The sequence below is a fragment of the Argopecten irradians genome, chromosome 1 (assembly GCF_041381155.1).
Source record: "Argopecten irradians isolate NY chromosome 1, Ai_NY, whole genome shotgun sequence".
Lineage (NCBI taxonomy): Eukaryota > Metazoa > Mollusca > Bivalvia > Pectinida > Pectinidae > Argopecten > Argopecten irradians.
The window spans coordinates 2419510-2433651 of NC_091134.1; the positions used below are offsets into that span (position 1 = coordinate 2419510).

Below are 14142 nucleotides of genomic sequence, written 5' to 3' on the forward strand. Positions count from 1 at the left end.
TCCGTGTAAATTTGGCACCGGCGCTACGTGTATTTGTGGAAACTGCGATAATATTTATGAAAATTCCTATCATGTCTTTTTTGAGTGTCAAAATTATGCAACTGTACGGGTGGATATTCTCCATGTTCTAAGTTTTTAACGACTTAAACATTCAAGTTAATTTTAATTTGTTACTTTATGGAAATGAAAACTTTGCTTTGGAACAAAACAACATGTATGTGAACCTGTGCAGGCATTTATGAAGTCCATCAGAAGATTTTGCACATGATATAATTGTATATAATGTTATTATGTACATTATAGATATGTTAAAGTAAATCATTATCTATACTTAAGTCATCACCTGTAAATATTTTATGTTGATTGAAGAAGGTTTCATAAGTTGTTATAACTAGTGCCTAATCTTATTGTTAACTTGTCAAGACAATGAATTATGTTTAAAATAAAAAAGTAAACATCAGTAATAATATTTATGTTGTTTGTATTCTGATTAGACATTTGTTTTCCATCCATATATCTCTTTGAGGGACAACCGAGGATGGTGCGAAAACCCGATGTTGTCATGATAACACAATATAAACATACACGATGCGTATTAATTTAGACCCAACATACTCACTAAATAGGTTTATGAAAACCTACTTATATGTATTTTCAAAAGTTAACTGACTATAGGCATTGACGATTTTTTTTCAAGTTATTTTGCACGCATATTTTTCATCATCCGATCGAATAAGGATATTGACATCAATATTGAACTGAAAAAGTAATTCATATCGCTTTCATAACACTGGAGCTCCTGAAGAGTAAGCGTTCCCTAACTACATCTGCCATACAAATCTACTGGTATATCATGTCCTTCAGATAATAATTTGTTAATCACAAGAAATGGTCAGAGACTGGGAGTTATAACGTGGTTTTTTATAATATCAACACGGGAGCGCTCTTTGTTTCTTGCATGAACAGCAACGGTGTACAGGAATACTAAGTCACGGCGATACAGTAGATGTAATTTGGGGTAGATATAGTTCATACGTTTTCAACTTATTTTTATGTCAAATAAAGTAGTCCACATACTGCCCAAGAGTGTGTCTTTACTCGGTTCGTCAAATCGTGCAGTCCCCATAATGCTTAAGAGTGTGTCTTTATTCGGTTCGCCTTTCATGTAATCGAAGTATAGACAGACAGACAATGTGAAAATCCTCCTTGTTACGATTTTAATGTTGTCAACATTTTTACCAGACTCATAGTTCTTATAAATTGTTTTACGTATACATTTATGTTTTTGTTTCTCACTTGAAATACGTCTACCATTCATATTTACAATGTAAACTTATGGATTAGCAGTACAAATCCATCATACAGTGTATACTTATGATTAGCAGTACAAATCCATCATACAATGTACTTATGAATAGCAGTATAAATCCATCACACAGTATACCTTTGATTAGCAGTACAAATCCGTCATACAATGTACCTATGATAAGCAGTACAAATTCATCATACAGTGTACTTATGATCAGCAGTACAAATCCATCATACAATGTACTTATGATTAGCAGTACAAATTCATCATACAATGTACTTACGATTAGCAGTACAAATCCATCATACAATTTACTTGTAATTAGCAGTACAAATCCATCATACAATTTACTTGTAATTAGCGGTACAAATCCATAATACAATGTACTTATGATTAGCAGTACAAATTCATCATACAATGTACTTATGATTAGCAGTACAAATCCATCATACAATTTACTTGTAATTAGCAGTACAAATCCATCATACAATTTACTTGTAATTAGCGGTACAAATCCATAATACAATGTACTTATGACCAGCAGTACAAATCCATAATACAATGTACTTATGATCAGCAGTACAAATCCATCATACAATGTACTTATGATTAGCAGTATAAATTCATCAGACAATGTACTTATGGTTAGCCGTGCAAAGCCATCATACAATGGACTTATGATTAGCAGTACAAATCCATCATACAATGTACTTACGATTAGCAGTACAAATCCATCATACAATTTACTTGTAATTAGCAGTACAAATCCGTCATACAATGTACCTATGATAAGCAGTACAAATTCATCATACAGTGTACTTATGATCAGCAGTGCAAATCCATCATACAATGTACTTATGATTAGCAGTACAAATCCATCATACAATTTACTTGTAATTAGCAGTACAAATCCGTCATACAATGTACCTATGATAAGCAGTACAAATTCATCATACAGTGTACTTATGATCAGCAGTGCAAATCCATCATACAATGTACTTATGATTAGCAGTAAAAATTCATCATACAATGTACTTACGATTAGCAGTACAAATCCGTCATACAATGTACCTATGATAAGCAGTACAAATTCATCATACAGTGTACTTATGATCAGCAGTGCAAATCCATCATACAATGTACTTATGATTAGCAGTAAAAATTCATCATACAATGTACTTATGATTAGCAGTACAAATCCATCATACAATGTACTTATGATTAGCAGTACAAATCCATCATACAATGTACTTATGATCAGCAGTACAAATCCATCATACAATGTACTTATGATTAGCAGTACAAATTCATCATACAATGTACTTATGATTAGCAGTACAAATCCATCATACAATGTACTTATGATCAGCAGTACAAATCCATCATACAATGTACTTATAATTGTCAGTACAAACTCATCCACACCTACCCATACTTAATCACATACTCCCAAGCTTAAAACCTAATCACGTTTTCAAGTTTCATTCTTACCGACTAAGTTACACTATACTGTACTTTACCTTACACATAAAGAACATGTATACATACTTCCTCTCTTTGTTTTTTTTTTTTTTTACTCCTTTTTTCATCAATTTGTTTTATTATTATTATTATTAGATACTCAGATGTTTCGACATTTAACATTTGCAGTTCTGTCTTTAATCTCCTTTTTTTTTATAATTTACATTTTATTCAGTTTTTTCATCAATACATGTAAAGTACACAAGATAACTGTGATCAATGATCATCATACATACATCATATATATTTACTCTTTCCCACGTGTGTAATCATACATGTACCCTTACACTCGTGCATAGCTTTTTCTCATGCTGTATAGATTATCAATATACATACACAAAACACTCTTCTTACTTGCTTAGATTCTTTCCTGGTCAATTAAACTTGCATACATATCCACAGTACTTTCTAATTTTTAAGTATAACATTTTATCTATTCATACATTTACATCAACATAAAGCACTTTCTTACTTAGTTTATACCTAATTTTTATTCATACATACATTTAAATTCACATATCACATTGCACTTACATTCCCGCAGAATACTTTCTAAATTTCAAAACTTACATTCCCACACATTACTTTCTTAATTGATAAGGTTGCATAAGGCTTAAGTGTTATTGTAATTATTTACAAATTCATATCTGTTACAGATATATACAGTGTATATACAGTATACAAGTGATGTCATTTTGTAAGGGTACAATAAACAAGTTTATATTAAAACAGCAAATATTGAAGAAAAGAAAAGAAAAAATCTTTGTATTCATTTGCTTTAATTACAGTTTATAATTTGGTCAATATGACGTGTAACAGTACTATGTATTGATTATAGGAAAGAGAGAAATTATGATAGATAGAAAGATGAGAAAAGAAAGAGGAAAAAGGAGAAGAAGAAGAGCGAGAGAAAAAAAGGAGAATGTTATTTTAGAACAAATTGGGTAGGATGGTAAAACATAAAGCAAACATGTTAATGCAAAAACATTCTTTTATAAAACTGGAAATAGTATATTGGCTTTGTGAGGGGCTATATACCAGAATACACAGTTATCAGGGGAGATAATTCACTCAAATCTGATTATCTGGAGGAATAAGTATTTATTAGAGAAGGGGAAAATACACACACACACACACACACATATATATATATATGAGAATAAATATTAAATAAAACATATAACATTTATTTAATAAATCTCAAAATATTTTACATAATCATATATCTTATAATAATAGTGTTAATCAATGAGGTATTATTTATCCCAATGCCTAGAGCGTAACTAATTTGTCCCATTTTTTCCATTCCCCTTCAAATTTAAGTTTAGCGTTTTCATCCTTACATGTAGAAACGAATTTTTGGATTATGTAGTTGTCTTTAATAATGTTTATGAGAGAGTTAATACTAAGTGAATTATGTAAACATCTCACTCTATAAATATACTGTTTTATAATGATTATAATTTCATTATCTACTCTGTTACTAGGCTTTAATCTCCTTTTTATCATAGTGGTTTTAAATAATCCAGCTAAATTTAGATCCTCAGCAAGGTTACACTTAAAATGAAAAAATGGACATTTAATCAAATAAAAATCATTTTTTTTTATAAGAAAAATTGAAAGATAACTCTCTAACCCATGTTATCTTTAATGCATATCCTTAATGGAAATAGTAAAACAATATATATAATATTTACAGTGATATTGAGAAAGCCTTTGGAGAAGAATCATCATTATCGTCGTTATAAACTCCTCACAACAATCAGACGAAGTACATAGTGCTACATTCAGACAGGACTACAGAACTAAACTAGCCCCTCTTCATCTAACTTCGCTTATACAAAGGCTGCAGAATTTTAGAAAACCAGATTTCAACCTTTGTGAGATTTAGATCTCGTTGAAAAAAGGCTAACGAAATGTATTTGATAACCTTGTTCGTGTTATATTGTAGTTGATTCTCAGCTCGATCCACATTTTGCATTGCAATAACACAAAAAAAAATCATTTTAGGATTACAATTGGTAGTAGACTAAAAGTTACACATTACACACAAAAAAAAATGTACATTGGCAAAAAAAAAAAATAAAAAAAAAATAAAAAAAATAGGTCTGGAAGTTGTTGGGTTTTTTAGTGTCTTTCACTCTAAAATTATGGCCGGAACCGGAGTCTGAGATCGAAATCCCAACTTTTAGTTGTTGTTTTTTGTTTTCGTAGAAAATTGGAAAAAAATTAGGGTCGCTCGGGTAACCCTAAACAGACATATTATTTTTTACTATAAATATATACTTTTGATATGTATTTATATAAATCTGTCTATATCCGCTATTTCCAATGAGATTTGTCACAAACATTTATTTTCAAAACGTGTAAGACATTTATTTACATTAGTTTATAAAAATAAATCTAGTAAATTAGTTAATAACGGGGCTTGAGCATGACTAAAGTTAGTCACAGCATTTCACCAGAAACATATTTTCTGATCCCATCAACAATAAAACAAATATAGAGCCAAACATAATCTTGATACAATTTTCAATAAACGAATTGATATAATATTTTTCAAAAAATGGTCAGAATGTATTAATCTAAGCTTGTAAGTTTGCCTTCTTATAATTATTATAATATTTCAAGAGCTGACGACATATCGAGTTACGTCCCTTGAATCATCTAAAAATAGACATTAATAAGTTCCATTCTGTGACGTAAGGTCTTGTGACTGATATGATATTACTGCGCGACGTGTATTTATTTTCTAATAGTCGGTTATATCAAAGTGCACATTTATCTTTATAAATCATATGTAACCCTTGATACGCATAATTCACTTTCAATAATTATTAGAATCCTATTTTCGAACGAATATTATGCTAAATCTAGGGACTACTTTTCATAACGTACGTAATTTTTTGTTTACATCGGTACAAAAGTCGGCCATATTTGTTGTTGACTGGGAGCAAGAAGGCAGTTGTGTGTTTGTTATTGACATTATCACACAAAGATGAAGTGGGAATACAAAGAAGAGCATCCATTCGAGAAACGAAGAGCAGAAGGAGAGAAAATCAGAAAGAAGTATCCCGATCGAGTTCCCGTATGTATTAGTTAGTTGAAATAATATGCATTGACATTGCAGATCGCCAGAAATTTTCTGTTCTCTCAAAATGAAAGTACATTCCAAAAATCATAGTCATAGTTATTCTGAATGCGTCGTCATCATTTAAAGCTTACATTGATATTCATATATTAGTCTTATATATTATATCAATTGTATTTTCGAATGTTTTTGTTTGGAATCCGTCTAGGCCTAACTACCTCTCGCCCAAATTTGTTTTGTTCCGATCGCGAATCCCTAGAAATAGAATATGCGCATTTGATTTTGATCAGCTGATTGTGCATTTCATCATTTTAGTCTTATTGTTAGACTGTAACCGTTTGACGTATTTTTGTACATATCATTGTTACATCTAAATCAGAGCATTTTTGGCTATGGCTATGGCTAATAGTACGAGCCGTTGGCATTGTTGCGCCCTCTGTTAATCCAAGCCCCTGCTCTGACAGATGTTTGTTTACCTTTGGGTATTGTCCAGTCAGAGCGCGTTTATAGAGATCTGTCAATTAGCTATCCATTGTTCTCGTATACATTGATAGTATCTTATTTGTATTGATTGATAAGTCTGAGATTTTGTTAATATTATACTTTTACACTAGATTTTATGTAGAGTAATCATGTGTGAATAAATGTTGTTATTATATTCAATACAATTTAATTTAGTGGTGACTAGCTGACATGTTTGTTTGCATTAAATGCAGGTACTAACCAATTTATCAATAACCCTAGCAGGAGTAAACATTTTAAGGGATCTATAAAGTATATATATATATATATATGTATAAGATTCAAATTTGCACATTCCCTACACACAAACACTTTATCTAGTTATTAGTCAAAGTCAGTGCCATAATTATAAGCTTCAGTATATATGATTATGTTAACACTGCACACTCATACAAGAATTATAAGTTTATAACAAAGATTTGACAACATTCGGTAAATTTATTTTAAAGATGCTCCACTGCTGACAAATGGCATTTTTTCACTATCAAAAACATGAGCAGACGATTTAGTATTTTTCTTCAGTTACAAAAGTTACTTACTTTACACCATTACCACCATTGGAAAGTTTGAGCTTCTAATTTTACTTCAAGTTAAAGTTACAAAAAATAATTAATTGCATCCCGAAAAAATTCCGTGGCACTATATCCTATATGGAATTAAGTACTGATTGTGCATGTACTAAGGGCAAAATAAATTATTTTATATTACTTTTTGTGTTAATTAAACATATATTTACACAATTAAACACCAATTATTGTTCAAGTGATTAATATCATTTATGCTCTAGATCTGTCGGCGGTGAAGCATCTTTAAGTAATTGAATTATAATGGAAGTGGATAGAAGTACTTATTGATTTAATCTATTAAGCAAAATTACTTATTTGTATTTAATTTTATCTATACTTGTTATACATATAGACATCTACTATTTCTAGCACATTATGCATTATTTATTTAACTGAACTAACAGTTATACTGTAAATGTAGGACAAAAATATGTTGGTATATTTTTACATAGTCTTATAATAAGAAAACATATACTTAGAAATAATATTCATTATATAGTGATAATTCTTTATATATGATAAAATTATTTTATATGTTGCCTTGTAACTGGCAAAGTCTGTTATCAGCATTACACTACATATGTCAGGGTTTTGTGTTTACGCCCTCTCCCATATATATCCATTTTCTCAGAAAATGAAAGAACCCCACTTTTTATTCAAAAGTTCATTTCAACTTTAAGGAGAAACATACCCAATCAAATTAATGAATTCACCTAAGGAACAAAACTCAAAGACAAAAAATATAAATTGCTGAAAATACTTAAAAAGATCAATAGCTATTCCCTATAAGTTGCCTGTTACCTAATTTCCTTTATGCAGGATAAAGATCTTTATCTCAGTTGTCTTCCCTTTAATTTCTACAGGATAAAGATATATATCTAAGATGTCTTCCCTTTTTGCAGGTGATTGTGGAAAAGGCACCCAAGGCTAGAGTTGGTGATTTAGACAAAAAGAAATATCTGGTTCCCTCTGATCTGACTGTTGGACAGTTTTATTTCTTAATTAGAAAACGGATACACCTCAGGCCAGAGGACGCTCTTTTCTTCTTCGTTAACAATGTGATCCCTCCAACAAGTGCAACAATGGGGTCATTGTACCAGGTAAACTTGTATTTCACACTGTTGATTGCTAGATTGAGAGGATTATAGTTATATAAGTCAGCCCGAGAAGTTAGAGAACTAATATAATATTTGCCCAAAGTTGAATTTTGGTTAAATGTTGTGTTATGGCATATATAAGCCATGTGGTTTGGTGGTATTTAAGCATTTAACTTTCTTAATGACATCTATGGTCTATATATATAGATGCCAGAGCTTTGCACACAATCTTCATGATGCCGTTAGCGCATTATAAGATGATTGTCTGCAAAGCCCTGGCATCAATATAGAACATAGATGCCACAGGAAGATAGTTTAATGCTTATATTTACAGGTACAGTATCAACTCATTTTAGGGTCTCTGCATTAACATTGTGTAAGCTAAACCAGGAAATGCGTTTATCAAAGACAATTTAATCCACTAGATGGAACAGCAATTTGACTGTGATCAGTTGACGTCACCACCGGCATGTCAACATTAGTGACGTCATAATGGTCATGCTTTGGGTGTCAGTTATACTGTCATATACTTCACTTTGCCTTGGTTAGTTTATGTAGTAGAAGTGACATGTAAATTTAAATATCAAACTATCTGTTTCGCCTCCTTATATAATTCAGCAGTGCTGCACAAATAGATTTTGAAACGAAAGGAAGTTTTTGACATGCATTTTCCATCCAGTAGTCTGATACTGTTATGTGTCATATGAAAAAAAAGTATATAGGGATATGTAGACTCCCTTATATAGATATAATTAGTCTCTAGCTAAGAATCAGCTTCAAAATAAGAGGGAGATAATTTAAATGTAGATAAATAAATCATTAAATATTTAAGTTATTGTTTCTGATTGTAGTCTTTTATATGGAGTAAATAAATGAATTCTTGATGGCACTAGTACTAGCTATTTCTCCAGTTGATGGCACTAGTACTAACTTTGGACAAATCAGCTTTATCTGCCATTCGAACAAGGGAGTCTGTATATTGAACCTGTTGTTATTTATATGTGAAACAAAAGGTTATGTTTTGTTTTGTTTGTGTAGGAACACCATGAGGAGGACTTTTTCCTGTACATTGCCTACAGTGATGAGAGTGTGTACGGACAATGAGTTTGGTGTCAGACAAGGATTTCTAGTACTTCAGCTGATATTTCCATCACAATCAGAACTTTAAACCACGCTGGGGAAATATTTTATTGCTTTGACTTATTCATTGGTGATCTTAAATTTTGCATGTAAACATTATTGTACATGAATTAAAGGCAATGTTATGTGCTGTTTGTATGAGAGAGTGAGAATGTGAATTTTAACTCATTTTCTCTGCTGGACAGGGCCAGATTTTACAGACAAAAAATTCTGCATTTGATTTTTTATGAGGTTTTAGTCTTGTCAATATCCCGGTTAAGTTTTTAAGCGCCAAACTAAAGTATCTTCTAGATTTATGAATGATTGATTTATGATTAAAACATAAAGAGGTTTTATGGTTTCCCTGTGTTTCTGCCTTAAGTGTGTTCTGTGTTTAGTAGACACGCTTCATCACAGGAAACATTTTGGATCCATTCCCAGAACTATGACATATCAATTTCAAATTTCTGACCAAAGATCAAAGAAATTTTGCCCTCATTTTTTTTTTTTTTTTTTTTTTTTCATTTTATTGCAAAAACCTGATTAATTATCAAAAATAGGGCACATATGTATTGCAGTTGACTAAGATGCTCACAATGGTATGAAAAAAGAGGTTGACTCGGTAAAGATCAAGAGTGCACAGAACCTTAAAGTTGAGCAATGTCTTATCAAAGACAATAGCGAAATGTAAAAACAGCAAATCTTGGGTAAAATGGATGTTTTATCACCATACTTATTTTATTTCATGTTGTTCACATATATCATGTTGTTTTAACCCATTTGTTTGTGGATTTTGAGTTCAAATTATATCTCATACCTGTTAATTATTTCAAACTAAGGATTGATCACAGCTATAAATGTATTTAGAGACATATGTATACCAATGTTTTATTTCGTATTAAGATAAACATTATACTTCTTATGACCGGATTTATCTAGAGTATGTCTGGTATTTTGCTTTTCCAAAAAGTTGAAATTTTGCAATATTTGGATTATACTAAATCTCATGAACACAGCTAGAGTGTTGTTGTTTTCTTACAGTTGTCTTTCAAAATATTTATATGTCAAATACAGTTTATTATGTTCTAAACATTTGATTATAAATTTTATTTCAAGAGTGGTTTCACAATTAAAATCAATTCCTAAATTTTAAATGTGTTGACATAAATCAATACTAGATTCTAATATGATGGTAATACATACAAGTGAAAGTCTCCATTCAAATAAGAAATAATATTAAACTAATTTTTTTCAGAATTTGTAAAATTAACATTTGGTATGGCTTTATTTTATATGTCCAATGATTAATTCATTTAATTTGGAAATGGATAAGAACACCTTGATTGTACAACTTTTGTCTTACTACATAGTACCTTGCCTAAAGTGAAAGTTTTTACATATTTCTTATCTGGGTATAAATTCCTGTTAACATTTAACATGTTGAAGCGGTTGTTCATCCTTATCTCCTGGTCACTGGTCACCAAAATGTCACCAAATCTGTTATTTGTGTGATAAAATGGTTGCTAGGAAACCAGGTCAAGTTAACTGCATGGAATTGGTTATTGTGAGCACTGTTAGAATGATAGTGATATCCTCATTAGTTAATTTGTGTAAATATTACTTGTAGTAACAGACTTTTATTCTAAATATTAGAATTTTGTTCCGGTATATAGTTCGTTTCTGTTATATATTTGATTTCATCCCAAACATGTTTTATTAAATTGAGAATAAAGAAAGATTTGTTAATTGTGATTAGAATTGGAAATTATGATTACCGTATGGGAGGTAACTCTTGCTGGCATGGCCTCGTTGGGGTACAAAATAGAGTTACTTCCCTTGATATATTAGACATACATGTACATAATCTTTGGTCCTGACACTAGACAAAGTCTTTGTGTCAAAGACAGAGAGGACCACTTTAGTGTAATTTATTAAAGCAAAAGGTATTTCCCTATTTTGAAGGATACCTTTTCATTTAAAGTCGCGGGATGTATTCGCCACCCAATCACGAGACACCGGCCTTGTGTCCATTGTCAAAGTAAAATAAATCCACATGTCCCTGTGGTGGACAGTTAGCCGATCGCGATTACTGACTCTGTAACGACATCAGTAGCACACGGACCGTTACTACCCTAAGGATCTGTTGTTAAATGTTCTAACATTAAACAGTTTAATTTGACAAAAACGTTTTACATGATACACAGGTAATATTGATTCGTTTAGACTGCATCTCCCCTGGGGACCGGGCATATCGTATGGGAAATGCTATGATCAACGGATGTGAACAGATCATATCTCCACGGGATCAGACTACCTCACGGAGCTTTATGATGTCATGCTGTGACTCACCTTTCTTTTTTCCTGATTCATGATGTTTTATTGATTACGTTTTGAAACACAGAGGAGGACAATGACGTAATTGCTGTAATGACTTAAGGCTACCTTTACTTGTCTTGATATTTTATCCACAAAAATGTTCTATACAAGCTGATGTGCTTTGTGGAAACATGTGATTATATAATGCCTTCATGGATTAGTATTTCTACTCTGCTGTGATTCTTGTAGAACTTTGTAGCCATTTTCCTCTCCATTAAACGCTTAAATGTGATTTTAGCTTTTGAATCAAATTACACCAATCCCAAACAGTTATTCCGTTACGTAGTTATAGATTGACCTTGACTTACACAAGACCATACATTTCCCCATTCCACAGGTCTAGTGTCATGGCTCATGTAGCTGCTTTTTAACTTCGATCGGGAATCAGGGCGAAAGTACGGCGGCTAATTTCGGACATACTCACTGAAATGTCGTAGATTTTAATTGATATTTGTTGTCCGGTTGTAGCAGCCGACCCTTTCCCAATATCCAGAAATAGTCTGGTCTTTCTGCATATCGATCTATGAGACAACCATATTCGGGATTCAGTGTGACTGTAACTGCTTACACGGATAAGTAGAGAAGGGCAGTTGTTATTGCTGCAGTATTTCGTGCTGTGTATATGTCACCTATAGATTATCACCAGCTCCCCAGTCATTTCATAATGAATTATTGCACTCATATTTAGAAGGGTTCAAATATGTACACAGGAGTGAATTATTTGGGTTTAAAGTGAATAGTCGGGCAAAGAAAACCAGTCTAAATGCGTTCATTGGCCTTCCAAAAGTTCTCACATATTAATACGACGGTCAAGTTCTGCTTAGTTTCCCAGTTCTGACCATTAAAGTAAAGAAAAATTGAAAGCGAGGCTGTGTAGAAATGTAACCACGGACATAGTGAGCCAGGAGGACCGTTTTAGAATTCCCATACTTTAAATTAATTTCTTCGTCCGCAGACAGATTTTGACGAGAGATTTTATTTTTCCATTTCATAAGAAATTATACTGGATACATTCACACCATTTTTACCGACTTTAGCCATCCTTGCCCGACTATTCACTTTAATTAATATTACGTGCTATTAAAACCCGTGTCCATTAAGGAATTGTCACGTTTAACAGAGGTGGAGGATGGACGAAGTTCCAGGATAAAACCGCCAACCTGCATAGCTTGGATCTACCAACTGCGTCACACGAGTTTCGAACTTGCAACCAAAACGTGTACGGACATGGGTCATAAGTAGCACAAAGACCTGGTACGATTTTTTTAAACCAACAGTATACTTATATATACATATGATACTATAATCTATACATATACTGTCGGTAAAAAATTCGAGCCATGTCCCTGTAATTAGAAGGACATGTTAACCATTCAGCCAGCGTCGTCTCTCGTGAGTAAATGATTGCTGCTAGACAGATATACATTATGTAGTTCATCACCGAATACTAAGTAGGAAAACTAATCTTAGTTCATGGAACATAAACGCATTATACTTACCAATTAAAAATAAGTAACGTAACTTTGGTAAGTGGAATTAACCAAGAATCAAATTTCGAGGAAACAAAGCAAACCATCGATTTGAGGCAAGATTACCCACATCGTTGAAAACCCCTGGGTCCATAGGTTTCCGCTGATGGTTTTGCCACTGCCATGCTAAATTGTGAAATCTTGCAGACTTCAGCTTTCATGGAAACTGCTATTGTCAGATTAAGGATTTGTAGATTGGTTCTTATTTTATCTTACAAATGAGACGGCGTTAGAAGTGATTATTCAGCAGGAATCAGTGAAGCCATGTAATTGTTTTAGCCGTAATTACAGTGATTGGTATGGTGCGCCGCTCCGTCTCCCAGGCTGATAGACTGGCACAGTACAAATCGATGTGTAAATGTCGATATTCCTGAAATATAGTGTGAACCCAGGTTTGATACGATTACAACTGATTTCAACAACACACACTGAACAAATCCACATTAAACTTGGTCCTACAGGAAAATGTCTGTCGAACACCTTTTATCCGGAGTCGGGAATTTCGGAGCAAAAGATCACACTGTATATGTCTAGTTAATACCAAATAGTGGCGTAGGAAGATGAAACGTAATGGGGGAGGTGGAAAAGGGCCTCAATATTTTGTAAACCCCCCTCGGGCGCTAAGATGATTTTATGATGAATTTGCGAGCACCGAATGCGTGAGATTTTGTTGTTTTGGGGGTACTGGGTTCTCCTCCCCCCTCTCCGGGGAAAAAATACGATTTAGAATGGCTAAGATGATTTTACGATGTATTTTGATGAATTTGCGAGCACCGAATGCGTGGGATATTGTTGTTTTGGGGGTCCTGGGTTCTCTCCCGGCCCCCGGGAAAAAATACGATTTATAATGCTTGAGATGAGTTTTACGATGTATTTTGATGAATTTGCGTGAGATTTTGTTCTTTGAGGGTTCCGGGTTCTCCCCCGGGAATACATTACGATTAACAATCGCTGAGATGAGTTTTATGATGTGTTTTGATGAATTTGCATGAAGGCGCGAGATTTTGTTGTT

The 14142-nt window shown here is 32.7% G+C and overlaps 1 protein-coding gene across 1 annotated transcript; it reads left to right on the forward strand.

Annotated features, from left to right (window-relative positions):
- Positions 1-5732: 5732 nt before the first annotated feature.
- Positions 5733-10977, forward strand: LOC138314970 (gamma-aminobutyric acid receptor-associated protein). Its single transcript, XM_069255649.1, has 3 exons — positions 5733-5918; positions 7912-8109; positions 9145-10977. Exons 1-3 carry the CDS (start codon positions 5829-5831, stop codon positions 9208-9210), a joined length of 354 nt encoding a protein of 117 aa, XP_069111750.1. The 5' UTR covers positions 5733-5828; the 3' UTR covers positions 9211-10977.
- The last annotated feature ends 3165 nt before the right edge of the window (positions 10978-14142 follow it).

Excerpts from the sequence above, each read along its gene's own strand:
- LOC138314970 (XM_069255649.1), top strand. The coding sequence starts at position 5,829 with ATGAAGTGGGAATACAAAGAAGAGCATCCATTCGAGAAACGAAGAGCA. Across the intron at positions 5,919-7,911 it reads AGTATCCCGATCGAGTTCCC|GTGATTGTGGAAAAGGCACC; the intron begins GTATGTATTAGT and ends CCCTTTTTGCAG. Across the intron at positions 8,110-9,144 it reads CAATGGGGTCATTGTACCAG|GAACACCATGAGGAGGACTT; the intron begins GTAAACTTGTAT and ends TTGTTTGTGTAG.